Genomic DNA, 15039 nt, shown 5'->3' on the forward strand with positions numbered 1-15039 from the left:
TCCTCCGTCATTTTGGCCCATTTCCATCGTGGCTCCTCCTCACTGGCAGCCATGCATTTCCAGTTCGCTCCCATATGTGAAAGTCAGTGGGTAGGAGTGGAAGCGGCTGGTTTAGACTGGGGCGTTATTTGGGGTTGGAGTGGGTGGACATTCAGCAGAATCTTTTCTCTAACACACACACATACACACACACTCTCACACACAGAGAAAGAAAATCATCTCAATAGATAGTGACAGGGCTGCTTTGCTACTGGCCATAGAGTGCTACAGTTTAACACTGGGTTAGTTTCCATATTCTTGTGTTAGAGCAACAACCACAGCCAGTGGTTATGTAAAAATGCTGTAATTTATAGTGGTTCTTCCATGTTCTGCTGATGATCCACAGTCTATTTAGAGAATAGAAACAGCAGCGGTATAATTGGGGCTTTGTCAGCTGTTTCCACAATCCTCATGTTGACACACCTCGACGGCGTGCACACCAGAACACGCTGAGACGCGTAGTGGGTGGTCGCGGAACTGAGAAGGACATTATCTTATGATTATTGAGATAATACTGTACACCCGCGCCAGTCTTAGAGCAGCCCATCAATCAGTCGCCTATTCTGCACGCTTGCATGCCACGACATGAGTTGCTCTGAGAATGTGTAATTTTAGCCCGTCTTTGTTTGCTTACCCCTCAATGCTTTGATCAAGGACAAGACAGCACCAGAAGCCAGAAGGTCTTGTCGAAATCCCACAGTAACTCATCCTTAAGCATTTTACCCAGGAGGATGAATCTTTACTAAGTGAATGTAGAACTCAGACAGAACAATAAAAAGTTTTAGCCCAGGAACTTGGAGGTCTTGATACTCTGTTTAATCTTTGTCATTGAAAGGTGGATGCCCTCGGGTCATAATTATTACCAATAACAGTAGTGTTTCCACAAGGCCTCAGTTTGGTAAACGGGTTATATGTGTGTGTGTGTGTGTGTGTGTGTGTGTGTTTGTGTGTGTATGTTGCATACTCAGTGTTCCTTGTTGGTCCATCGATCAGATAAGCTTTTCCATTATCCAAGGCTTCAGTCTCTGCTTCCCATAGCCTCCCCTTATCAGACTCCACTGGGGCCACACACACACACACACACACACACACACACACACACACACACACACAACACACACACACACACACACAGAATATATATGTATACACACACAGGTCAGCCCGATGCCCTTCACACAGAGATATATATGTATACACACACAGGTCAGCCCGATGCCCTTCACACACTACGGGTTAGATAGGGGAGCAAGGTGGTGCTGAGTGATGGTGGCACAAGGTGCTGACGTATGTACGTATGTGTTTGTGTGCGTGGACTTGTCAGGGATACCTTTTTGCAATTGCAAGCACTTCTCATCAGTAACCTACTGATACTGGTGAGGTATCATTTGTGTCACTTCATTTGTTTTGCTTGGTGTGTGTGTGTGTGGGATGGGGGCAGGGGAGCATGTAATAGCAGATGTCATTGGGATTGGTTGAAAGAGCTGCAGTTTGGAACAGCAGGGTTGTATTTGCAAATCCTGGGTGGTCTTCTAATGGCTCTGGTCCTGCAGTTAACCTGCCTCTAACTGTAGGGTGTGTCCTACATTAAATGTCTATTTCCTGCCTCCCATGTTGGGCTATATAAAGCTAGTGTACCACTGACCTTGGCCCAGTCATTGTACAGTCACGCAGCTGGCTTCCTTCGGTGCCATTGGCAGATAATTTTTTTTTTTCTGTGTGTGTGTGATGGTTTTTGTATGTTTCTTTTTTTATGATGAGATTGTGTGGTGTGACTTTAAGTCTCTGATCACATTCCCTTATATATACAAACACACACAGACGTGTGCACGGACATTTCGACAGGTTTGATGTTGGTGTGTGTGAGAAAGGTATTAGTGCTCTGTATCTGTAATCTCCCATTAGCGGCCATGCATTTGAGGATTCTGATCGCTCAGTGTCACACAGCACATGAAGAAGGGTAAAGTACACGATGCAGCATGATGTGAGAACGAGAGATATTAGTATTGGAGAGAGAGGGAGGAGGGAGATTGCAGGAGCAGGAGCATGCAAGAGAGACTCAAGTGTGACAGAGAAACATGTGAGAAAGGCTAACAGTGGAAAAAACAAATTGAGGAAAAGAAAAGACTGAGTCAGAGAACATGGAAGTGACAAGAGAGAGAATTTGTGAGAGAGACGGGGAGAAAGACACAGAGAAATGAAAAAAAGAGGGAGGGGTGGGGGGTGGGGTGCTGGCACCAGCCTACTCAGGGCCAGATGTTTTGCGGCTAAAAAACTAGAGATGAATCAAAGCCATGTGAAGAGATTTATTAGGTTCCCATAGGAGCCCAGGCAGTATTACATGTAGCCCGCTCTGTTTACAGTGGCAAGAACCCCTAAACCACCCATCAACTACACTACTGGCTTGGCTGGGAATGTGAAGACTTTATATTTGGACTTATATAGGCTTTTGTCTTTATTCCTTTTCTCTCAGTGAATGTGCTGGAGGAGTTGGAAGAGAAACACAGGCTGTTTAGTCTGAGTGCGTGAGCCAGAGTAGTCAGCTGTAGCTCTGCCCAGTACAGTAGCACCATCTGAATGTCTTTATTTGGCATCTGTTTCCCTCGATTTAGACTTGATTTCAGATGCATTTCGCCTACTCTGTCTGCTTCTCATATTGAAGTGTGACACAGAGACTATGGCAGAGCTTGTTGCCTCATGTTTCAGCATTGACAACAGCGTAAAAGTTCCCCTCTCCAGTATGATTTTAGAATTAATCTCTTATAGATCCAATCTAATGCTGTCCGTTTCAATAATATCGGTGATGGAATGCATGCCGTGCCCTCTTGTGTTAATGGCTGCATCAGTAATGGATCCACACTGTATTGCTGCTAAGAGCTGACTGAATAATCTGCCCCTGCTGTGGCTGGAAAGACTGAGCCAGCTGTTTAATGATGTCAGTGTGCTGGAGGGGAAACAAACACACACATTTGCACACAGGCTCGCCAACACACACACACACACACACACACACACACACACACACACACACACACACACACACACAAACACAACAGACTGAAGGACTTAGGCACACTCACTCGAGGACAGACGGATAGACGAACACACGTACACAGCAAACGAAACGCATCCGTCATCGGCTGAACAGCTGAACTGACTTCACGGGAAGGAAACACCAACGTGGCCGCTGTCATGACGGCCCCGATCTCATGCAACATACCAAGGCATAGTGAGGATAGACAGATATGTAGACGGCTCTCACCGTTAAATTAATGTGCCTGCTTTTGGAGTGTATGGTAACTGACGTTTAACAATTACGTTTTATTTTTCCTCCTTGCAGATCGATGCCTTGAGTAAGAGGAGTAAAGAAGCAGAGGCCGCCTTCTTGAACGTGTACAAAAAAATAATCGATGTCCCAGGTAAGACTGCTCTTAGTGATGATACAAGTGTGTTTGTGTAGACTCCTCCCTAGTCCGGAATTGCAATCAGGGAGACCTTCCCTCATCCGTGCAGACAGCAGCAACAGGGAAAAACGCAGAAAACGTGTGACACTGTCCCTCTGGTGCTGCTTCACTGTTCATCCAGGCGTGTGCGACGCCTTAATACGTCCCCAGGAGACCTCATCCCCATTGGTATAGCCGTTATAGGGTCTTAACAGAAGGTGCGTCCTGATACGGATGACAAGCGTGCCCACAATTGGCCGCGGCAAAGTGTGCACATACACGAGCGGTCGCATCCAGCAGCACTGAGGCTGAGGGAGGGCCGCGCGGCACCGAGAGCTGCAGAACACACAGCCACAGTGCTGCTGGTAGGAGACTTTCAGCTGCTCGGGAGCCCTGAAGGGGCCGCGTATGCAGGAATGAAAGAGTTGAGTTCATCTATAGCGTAAGGAGGTCATCATATTCCCACATGGATAGACCTACAGTAATATCTTTGGATTGTACTGCTCCCAATAAGTCAGCGCCAGCTCTGACGGGGCTATTCTTAACTTGCAGCGAGACAATGATGTAATGCCTGATGCATACACGCACACAGACACAGACCGGCCTGACTAATGCAGCAGTCTTGAAAGAGGAAACAGTGTGTTTTGTTCTGTCTTCTATCAGCTGAAGGCCTGGTTAGTCAGCCCAGTGTGCTCTGGTTTAGATTAAAGGTGTCTGGCGAGAGCGTTCAGCACCAGTGGCCCACCAGTCAAACTGCTTTTAACAGGCTGTACAGTTGATTTGAAGCGGGGGGGTCCAAGTGAAGGACACAGGTTTGATAAGAGGGAGAGAAAGTTGATTTTTCAAGGGCACAGAGGCAGATAGGAGTCCAAATTCAGGGCGTACAGTTATGTTAGTGAGTGTTTGTACTTGTGTGTATTTTTTTTGTGAGACTTTGGAAGCAAACGCATGTGTTTATGTGAAGAGGTGTGTGCGTGCGTGTGTGTGTCAGAGCCAAGCCCTGCATGGTGTGTCACCTTGACAGCACAAAATCAGCATGAAATTCCCCAATCGTTCTCTGCTGATCTCTCATTAGCATAGTTAAGATATCTAACTGCGTCAGACATGAGACACACACACAAACGCGCGCGCACACACAGCCCTTACCCCCAGCTGTAAGCTGTCAGTTCCTCTTATCTGTACAACACACACACACACACTCATAAACACGCACACACAAACACACACACATAAACTGCTCTTTTAGCTGGCATGCTGATGAGCGTCGCCTGCGTCTCTTGGCTGCCTGTCACCAGTCTGCCACCCATGAGCACCAATCAGATGTGATTGGCCTGACTGACAGGCCTCTCTTCATCACACTGACAGTTAACCCTGCTGTGTGTTCAGAGATGTTGGTAAAATGCCTCCAGAAAGTTGCCTTTCTTCCTTCTGTCTCTGTTTCTTTAATCTCGTATTTACCTTTTCTCATTGCCTGTTTTTACAGCTCCGCTTTGTCCATCTGTCTGCTCCCATGTTTTTCTTCTTTCTCGCTTTCAAGCGGCATCATAGCGAAACATTTCAACTGATCATAGCCCAGTAATCTCTCCTGTTAATTTGTCTCATCTATGTTACTGTGTGCCTCTACTTATCCGGTTCTCCCGCTGCGCCAACAGTTGACGCATTATGTTTTTTTTCCCGCATACAGAAACCAAAGTTAATCTCCTAACTCAACAATGGTTGCTTGATACAAAGACTGATAGTCTATCGTTCAATAGACTTTATGGATAAAGTTTTGTTAGGAAAGAATGGGTAAACCAACAGTGACTTATAAGTACGAAGTTTGATCTGTTCTTTTCTAATCACCGAAGTGCTCTGATGTTATAAGAGCCTGATGACTTTCTTTTTAGGTCATTATCAGTAAGTGAGAATAATGTATTTAAGTGTGGCCGTGAGAAGCCAGTGATGAAGACGCATCAAGGTTAAGCTGCTTTACTCTAAAGCAGGAGCATTAAACATAAGGCCCGGGGGCTTGAATCGGCCCGACGAACACTTGAATCCGGCCTTTAAACTGTATTTTCACAAGTTTTTAAGATTTTCCTGTTGATAAAGACTGCCTACCCCCAGTGCAATTCATACTACACCAAAGTAATTGAATGACAGGAAAGCACTTGCTTTTCAGCCACTAGTGAGTCTACAGTAAATTAACAAAAACTTTATATTTTATAATTACAGGACAATCTGTGCAATGAACTATCATGACTCTTTCTGTAATTTTACACATTTATCATGCAGTTCCACCTAAGATCAAACTGGGCTGTGTGTGACCCACGATGTTAAATGAGTTGGACATCCCTACTCTAAAGTATTGAACCTTCTATCATGGAGAGTAGTTTGAAAACAGGTTTATTATAAATAACTAACATTAAATAGAATTTACTGCCACATTATTATTTCTAAAAGTAAAGCCAAGCTCTGATTTGAAGATGTCAGACTGTTCTTCCCTCATCGCAGTATGACTGGTAATTGTGATATGTTTTGGTTTCTGCTTTAACCACTAATCCTCCAAAGGGGGATCAGAGGTCAGGGTCGGCTCCAGAACAGTTGTCCTGGAGCTGCTAGAGATTCATTGCCTTGCCCAAGGACTCTTCACCAGGGCAAGCTCTCCCTCTCTCTCACAGGGCCATGAATGTAGTTATTCCTAGCTCACTACACCACCTTGCCGCCCTTGCTTGTCTGATCTGCTTTACAGTGTGTTAACATGGTGTGTGTTTTCTCTACCAGATCCTGTACCTGTGTTGGAGCTGGCTCAGCAGCTGCAGCTGAAGCTCCAGAGGATGCACGACATTGAGACAGAGAACACCAAACTTCGAGAGACACTGGAGGACTACAACAAAGAGTTTGCAGAGGTTAAAAACCAAGGTTAGAGACGGATGCGTGCACAGGCACACATTATGGGATTTTCCCGACTTTGACAGAAGTAGATGTAGACCATACAATTAACTAGTTAATACTTATCAAAATTTCACATTCCGGTGTTTTATGTTGACGCTCGTTTGTGAAAAAAACAGACACTAATGCCAGTGAGTCCAGATCTTCACTCCATGTCATTTCCTTTTCCCTACACTTCTGGTCTCTTTACACTTGTGCTATCCATCCCTCTTCCCAGCAACCTAAAAATAAACTTTAAAAAAATTAAATGAGAAGAGAACTTGTGTAACCTGGGTTTTAGTGAAAAGCTTTTGTAAAGCTGTTGTAGAGCGATTTTTTCTTCTTCTTCTTCTTCTTCTTCTTCTTCAAAAAAGGATGTTAACTAAATTAAAAACAATATGCCCAGCTGGACCTACAGTGGACCAGTCATCCTGTCCTGGATTGCATCTAATTGCAGTAACAGGAGGGTCTGGTTGGAGCAGAATACGGACTCACTGAGTCACCTGCTGCAGATTTGCTGTGGTAGTTGAAGTCTAGGAGAGACTTGTTGGAGTAGCAGCTAAAGTGATATCCAGGAGGGCCACTACAGCAACCCTGTAGATAGGAAGTGTTGGAGTACAGCTGGTTAGCAGCAACTGAACTTTGAAAATATAACTGAGGAGACTATCCACTGAGTTGTTTTCTTTCTCTAATGGATTAAAAAAAGAAAACATTGCTAAATTGAATCGGCAGATACACTTTGGTGGCCTTGTTGTCAAGTCTGTGTGTGAAAAGTGTAGTGGAAAATTTTGTCCTGCTTGTGTATGAAAATGTAGTTTTAGTTCATTAAAAAAACGAGCAGTATGTGAAGCAAGATGAACACAACATTTTCAGTTTCTGGACATATTTTCGGTTTAGCTTATAGCTCTCTCGAAAGTGGAAATGTCTTAAAGTTCAGGGGACTAAAGGTGAGAAAGTCTCTACTCTTGCTTCAGAATTCTTTTCTGCATGTGTGCGTGGACTGCCTTGTTTGTGCAGCTTTACTTGAAATCTGTCGTCATCATTGCGGGTTTATACCTCTTTGACATTGAGATATGTGGAAAAAAATTCCTAAACACTAAAATGTCCACAGGTTTACATTTAAAAAGTTTCCCGTGAGGATGAAAAAGACGTGACAGAGTTGGAGGAATGTAAAAAAAAATAAAATGCAATGATCTACATCTGCTTAAAGATGGAGAAACTGACAACAGCGGGGAGAGATGAGTGAGAAGCGGTAATAAAAAGTGGTGTAATTTCAGTCGAAAAGGAGGAGTGAGCGAGCGAACGGGGGAATGTTTTGGAATCCCCCTTTCCTCAGTGAGAGTTAATTGGAACAGCTCGATAGCGGCAGGGTTCCATTCTGCCATTGATTTTCCTGTTCCCTCATCCTTTATCCCTCCTTCCCGCCTCAATAGATGGGGGATATTTAAACCCCAAAACACACTGTGGAACTCCCACTCCTGTTAAACACACACGCGGATCCGCCTGCACGCTCTCTCTCACACACACACACCACACACATTCACACACATACACACACACAGAGTGCAGGGGCCATTGATCCCCGCAACCTAAATGTTTAAAGTTCAGTTAAGCAGTTAAGGGGTAAGAGGGCTCTGAGGGGACTCTCCTCTATTGATTATGTGTCAGAGCAGTGAGACTGGAGTTTAAATCACACGCACACACACACAAAGTGCTAAGAGCCCTCAGTCAAAGGTAGCGAGCAGCAATGCGTTATATCATTGTCTCACTCACTTATATCTTTCTCTGAGAAACACACACACACACACACACATAGGGAGGACTATTTATTACTCCAGTTATGTGTTAGATTTATTTCAGGCTGCCCCATACAGCGCTCAGCCGGCAGCAGGTTATGGGGTTTCGGTACTAATGCAGTCCTAATGAATGCAGCATATCTGCTCTTAGTGATAGTTGAATATTCTACGGCAGCTGCGAATTCAAAGATTAGACCGGGGCCATGGGGGCCAAGGTCTTCATCTGTGCTCACAGAGGAAGAATGCAGGATGTGAAATGCTGCTTCTTAGGCAAAGGTCAAACACCTCGCTAAAAACATCGTCACTGCTATTTTATATCAGATATATAGAAAAGTGCCATAGTTTGCTGTCTGTGTTTTCTATCTAGATCACTCACGTTTCTGACTTCTTTTCTCTCGGTGCTCGCCTCTTTGCTCTAATCTCTTCCACAGAGGTGACCATTAAGGCCTTGAAGGAGAAGATTCGCGAGTACGAGCAGTCTCTGAAGAATCAAGCCGAGAACCTGGCCCAAGAGAAGCAGCTCCAGCTACACAACGACTATGCAGAGAAGGAGAGGTAAAAGTTGCGCATGTTTATGTGCGTATGTGCGCTGCTGCAGCTGTGTTTAAAGTAATAACCTCTGCATTATTTTGCAGTTTGAATGCTTTGGGTCATTGTGCCCTCAGGCAGAACTGCTGATTCTTATCTTTGAATGATAGGTTTAAGATTTCAGACTTTATTTAGCAGGGCTCTCTGTTCACAACTTACTAATTCCTACTTAAGCAAATCTCCAAGGGCTCTTTTCTTTTTTTTTTTCAGTAGTTATCAGTCTAATCGACAAATTGTTGCTTATTGCTTTCCTCCTGCGCACAAATGTAGGAATGGAGATAACTTGCATAAAAGACAATGCCAGCATTTTTGTCATGTGGGCGCTTGCCATTCTCGCTTTGATGGGAATCGACACCATCCACTCCCATTTTCTGTTTACCAAGATACTTTTCAGCCGTTATGTTGGATATTTTGCTGCCACGGGCCTCTGCTGTGCAAAAATATGCTTTGCTGATAAAGACTACTTTATTTCAATACAATGGGTTTTTTTTTTGTTAAAGTGTGGCATGTTAAAGTGTGTAATTTTCAGGTGTACAGGAAGACGGGGGCAGTAATAAGCTCAAAAAATGCTTCCGGATGCTTTAGGGACATTTAAAAAAACTGCTTAGTGAGGCTAAAATGCTTTAATACTGCCATTTTCCAGAAAAGGGCCAATTTGGCCTAAAGTATAATGGACTTGAGGCAGGAATATTGTTTCACGTAACAACTAACTCAGGCTCCTTTGCTTCTACATTGGATCCCAAAAAACAGTAACTAGTTTAAGCTATCTTGTGATCCCATATTAACTTGGATAATGTGTGCTCTTATTTTGAAGTAATCAAATCAAATAAAAAAGAGATGTGCAGACATCTGAGTGATGAGGCTTCATGTGATTAGCCGCTGCAGCCTCGGGGCTTAAAGACGCAGCATATTTTCACTGAGGGAGAACAAGAGCTAAAAAAGCTCTGATGGATGCGTCAGACCTGAACGTTTTTATCAGCAATGAAATGAAAGTTTGAGACCGACAGAATTAACAGATTAAATTCAGCGTGTCACAAGTGCTCAGCTGCACAGTATGGAGTTCCTCTTCAAGCATGTTAATATGCAGTTTTACTACTAAATCGCACTCTCACCATGCAGATTTAGTAATGATATACTGACTCCAAACAGTCTCCGCTGTAATTCTAAGCGAATGAGACCCGATGCACTGAACGCTATGGATTTTCTCCAAGCTACAGGCTGCTTGCAGTCTTTAAAACACCATCCCTCTGATGAAAGTCCTCATTTCAAGTTGATGTATACAGTTTACTAATATGAAACGGACTTTACAAAGCACGTTTTCCTCCTGTCAGTCATCTCATTTGTTTGACGAAGCTGTATTAAAGCTCACTGTCCCTTTCAGACGTACAGTAGAAGATCAATTGTCCAACTGTATTTCCTGTACGTCAGTGTTTTATGGGCCCCTTCCTGTCTGCAGTGAGCTGACTTCCTGTGTCTGAGAGAGAAGGGGGGGGGGGGAGTAAATGGATGGCACCTCCGATGCATTTCATCCTGCAAGGAATGAGCGAAGGGTAGAGAGAGTGAGGGAGATGAAAGGATGAAGTAGAGGGCAGAAAAATAGAGATGACAGGAGAGACAGATTGGCGGGGAAGGGGGGCATCAAAGAGTGCCATAAAGACCATCTTTGTGCTAGATTATTGATGTTTTTACACGCAGTGGCAATTTCTCAGCAGAGCCCAACTTTTTATATGCTAAGAATGAATCTATTTTATCCTTGTGGTTTCTGTCGCCCCCTCCCCCCTCTCCCTTAGTCAAGCCTCGCGCACTCTCTCTCTCTCCCCCCTGGGTGCAGTGTGCCCCAGTGGCCAGACATTCCTGCCTAATAGGGCTGCTTAATGAGGAGTGGGTTGTGTTGGGAGGATTTTAGGGTGGAAAACACTTCAGAAATGGTGGGAAAATAGAGAATAGTCGCAGTTGCCACAAAGTGTGAGCTCAGAATTTACTGACTCAGTATCTCTTGACTGACTGTGACTTTCTGCTACCTGGTCTCTTGTAGGAAACTCCAGGAGAGCCAGGACTCCATGTCCTCAAGGTTGGAGGAGGCCGAACAGAAAGCCCGGTCCCTACAGACAGGTACCAGCCTACGCAGCCTGTACACACCTGGGGATTGTTTACCCACCTTTAGATAAAGTGCTCTTATCACTGAAAGTGTAGTTGGGCTGGCTATTAAGCCTTTGAAAACTTCTTAAAGGGGACTTATTATATTAATCTCCAGTTCCATATTTTTATCCCTGTACTTTTGTAGAGTAGCTTTGTATGATTTAAAAGTTCAGCGTCATCTTTGTTTACCTTAAACCCGTGAAGCCCTGTATTCTGCTGTCCTGAAACAAGCTGTTTTAGCTCCCTTCCACCTCCCTTTAATCCAGCTTTCTTCAGACTGACAAATAGAAGGGTTGAAACATCAGGTGGGTGGAGCGTCTGTGCTCCCAGGCAAAGCTGCGTTCCCGAGATGACCATATAAGGATATCCCCTCTCAGTGATATCATGCAGATCCCAAAGTAGAAAAAAAGAATATATTTAACTGGAGCTTTGGGCTCATAGGGGTTACATCCACATACGCCGACCATATTACTTAAAACTTGTCATTTGTAATGTGATCATCCACCTTTGTGTGACAGAAAAAAGAAAATCATAATAGATTCCCTCTATTCCTCTCTATTTCTCAATAAATGTTCACCCATTGTGAAAATGAGTTTTAAAAAAAAACAGCTGCTGGTGATTATTATGTTTAACACTCATAGTTAATCTGACACATCTGGACTAGGTGTCTGCGAGGCCTGGAGATCTAAGAAAATCTCAGCTGTCATCACTGAGAAACAGAAATGCCAAAGTTTCTCGTGTGAAATAAGACTTTAGTAGTAAGAAGCTGTCAAAGATAATGTTTACACCTTTAATGCTTTTTTAAAAAGTATCGCTCATGTCTGGATCTGCTTCTTCAGCTCACTTTGCACCAGGAAAACCCTTAACTGTCTCTCACCGTCTTTTGCAGCACTTGAAACAACTCAGGCCGAGCTCTTTGATTTGAAGACAAAGTATGACGAGGAATCCACAGCAAAGTACGTGCCTCACTGATCTATGTGTGTTTGCGGGTGACTTCTACCCTCTGGCTCCTCCATACTCTTTTCCTGACATAATCATCCTGTTTAGTGAATCTCCTTGCATGGAAACTCCCCCTTCTCTCCCTAACAGCTGGATTTTCTCCCACAACAGCTAGCAGCCTCCAAATCCCGGCATTACCCATGCACTGTAAATACTGAAAGGGATTGTAATGTATTCTGCAGCCAAACTAAAACCTCAAAATAGAGTTTGTTTTGTGCGCGCGGATGTGTGTGTGGTTTTGTTTAATCCATTAAGACCTGATATGTACGTATAAGTCTTATATAGGCGCCTGATGTCTTAATGGGGTAAAGAGCTTTCAGATTTCATCAGAGACTTGATAGAGAGGTGCCAGATTGAAAGCTACATATGTTTTCTAATAGGACCTGTAAGATGAGATGGCTTCAGTCGAGCTTTGGGCATCTATCATTATTGATCTTATAGTAGTGTTGAGGATGAGAACAGAAGCTTTTCCATGTCAGCACTCCGCACTGTGAAGTGGCACTTTATGACATTCACACTCCTCGTTCCCTCTGGGTTAGCAGCAGGACCCAGAACCTCGTGAGCACCAGAATCGCATACGCAAAGCTGAAAAATTACATTTCCGGGGAGGGGGGGGGATCACCCTGCCTTGGCTGAAATATGAGCTCTTTTGGCTAAATCCAGGGACTGATAATAAAATGGTCAAGGGCATCCTGTGTTCATACACAAAGTACGGGAGAGTATCAACTTGGCTTTTAAGGCCACCCCACCACCACCACCATCGCCACCCCATCCCATTTACCTTGCCCCAAACTCACTGTGCCTCTCCATTAACAGAGTTGTTAAATTGATTGGCTGTTAAAAACAAATCGATCCCTCTTCTGTCTTCCTCACAATTTTTTTTTTTTCTCCCTGTTTTTTTCCTTTTTTCCCTCTTACCTCCCTCACTCGCACACTTTGTCGTTTGTCTCCTGCATTAGGTGTTTGGTTTTTTTTAGTGTGAGAGGAAAGACCACAGGACGAAATTGCACACGGTGTAATAGCACTAATCAATATGTTTCATAGTCTATCAGAAGGCCCTCCCTCCCCCCGTCCCCTTTCCTGCACTTCTTTTTTTTTTTTCTTTTTTCTTCCTACATTTCTTTACGCTTTCTTTTGGCGTCCTTGTCTCTTCGTTTTATGTCAGAAGAAAACACTTTTTGAAAAGACACTTATAGTAGGTCCCATTTGCTTACAGAAGCTAATAAACACATGCCCACCCACATATATATATACACACACACACACACACATACACGTACAAGTATACACTCACTCATTCGCTCACTCACTCGTGAGCCCGAGGCAGTCAGGGTCCTTGACTATGTGGCGTGCTGTGATCTGAAATTTTAATGCAACGCTTTAAAGCACACACAAACCCTCTCTAACCCTGCACCCTCCCAGTCCTTGGAGTCCTTCCCCCGTTTACTGCTTGGCTGAGCAAATCGCCAGTGTTTGGCTGAACACAACTTTTAACCCTTTAACTGCATACATTTTGGCACTGCGAAACACAAACGCATACATACATATCATGCGCTTCTCTCCTCACAAGCGCACAGACACGTGCGGGTACACACACACAAACGCGCACACACGCACACACTCGCTCTGAACTTTTCACTAAGGAGGACATTGCGTGACAAATCCCCCCCATCCTCTCGCTGCATTTGGGTAATCTGCCTTTTAAAATAAGCACTAACACACTCTCACAAACACCCGTGGACGTACACAAACACACTCCCTGAGAATTTGGTCGATGTTTGCAGCGCCCGGAGAGTCTCAGCTTCAGCGGGAGGCGGGCCTGCAGATGTAGCGTAGCCCCCCCCCTTCTCTGTGTCGACGCTGTGAGGGTCTGGCTTGGCCGCATTTTACCCGTTTAGTCCCTGTTAAAGATTAATGATATATTGATCTCCAGCCCCACAGGATGCTTTGTGTGTGTGTATGTGTGTGTGAGTGTGTGAGCTGAGTGTGCGGAGACTCCTCTGTATGTTTGCGCATAGCTTTATCTGCATGTAGGAGGCTTTGATAACATTTTGGTTAAAATCCGTTTAATTGCCGATAATTAGGCACCGGTCAATAGGGCTTTCTTTCCGGTGTCCAGCCCAAGCACACAACAACACAAAATGGCGCACAACATACACACAGACACGGTCTCACAGCTAGCTTCTTTTTAAGCCTCCTTGAAATCCCCAAGGTAACACGCTGTGAAAACGCAATGTGGAGAAAGCCAAGGAAAGAAAAGGAATGGAGTGATGAAAGCTGGAGGGCAAAAAGCGAGCCAGGGGCCGGAGGCTTCAGCGAGGAAGAGGGGATAAGAGTGCGATAGAGGAGGGAAATGAAAATCTAAATCAGGGGAATATCCTGCTGGCACCGAGGACAGAGGCCGAGGAAGAGAGGGCGAAAGATGAGAGAGGGGAGGTGGAAGGAAGAAAAAGATGAAAGGAGGGGGTGAAAAAAGTGGAGGGCGATGGGAAGGCAACGGTTGAGGGGGAAAGGATGGAGGCAGGCAAAGGGTGGAAAAGAAAAGGAGTGCTTGAGTGAGGAGCAAGAGAGAAGATGATAGAAGATGAAAAGGCCTGTCTGAGATGGAGGAAGTACAGTAGGGCCTCAGAGGCTCTGGGCTTGTTTCAGAAGTCCTATAGTACTCACTGATGTCACTGGGTGCACCCATTGGCTTTCATGGTACAAAAGAGTGTGTGCAAGTGTGTTTGAGTGTGCGCTGATTGTGTGCGTTTTCCATTTTGGCTGTGTATCTACTCTATAGCTCCTCCCTGTGGCTGCTGTATGGTGTTTTATAGATAAGTTTGGGTGCTATAAAATCAGACTTTATCATCACGAAGGACCCACCCCCCCTTTTACTCTCCAGTGTTTGATGAAGTCATTCCAGCGGGTGCATTGGCGGGCCACGGACAGTTCCTGCCCTGCCCAGCGACTGACTGACTGACTGACTGACTGTATCAGGATATGCAGAAAATCCCTTCCCTGTGATCTGCTTTGGCCCTCAGCCTCTAGCTTTGCCTTTATAATTCCCAAATACAGCCAAATCCAAAGGTTATTTAAGAAGACTTTGTGCATCTGTACTTTGATTAAATGATCACATTTGGAGCAGG

The 15039-nt window shown here is 44.6% G+C and overlaps 1 protein-coding gene across 3 annotated transcripts in view; it reads left to right on the top strand.

Moving 5' to 3' along the window:
- The window catches only part of cux1b (cut-like homeobox 1b), a 62356-nt gene that overhangs the window by 22649 nt on the left and 24668 nt on the right, over window positions 1–15039 (top strand). For all 3 annotated transcript variants that reach the window (XM_005929946.3, XM_005929947.3, XM_005929948.3), the window contains exons 4-8: window positions 3380–3458; window positions 6243–6380; window positions 8617–8740; window positions 10809–10885; window positions 11802–11868. In XM_005929946.3, the coding sequence (XP_005930008.1) occupies window positions 3380–3458; window positions 6243–6380; window positions 8617–8740; window positions 10809–10885; window positions 11802–11868 (485 nt within the window). The remainder of the gene's footprint in view (window positions 1–3379; window positions 3459–6242; window positions 6381–8616; window positions 8741–10808; window positions 10886–11801; window positions 11869–15039) is intronic.

This window comes from Haplochromis burtoni, unplaced genomic scaffold, assembly GCF_018398535.1.
Source record: "Haplochromis burtoni strain Fernald_Lab_line unplaced genomic scaffold, NCSU_Asbu1 Contig_128, whole genome shotgun sequence".
Classification (NCBI taxonomy): domain Eukaryota; kingdom Metazoa; phylum Chordata; class Actinopteri; order Cichliformes; family Cichlidae; genus Haplochromis; species Haplochromis burtoni.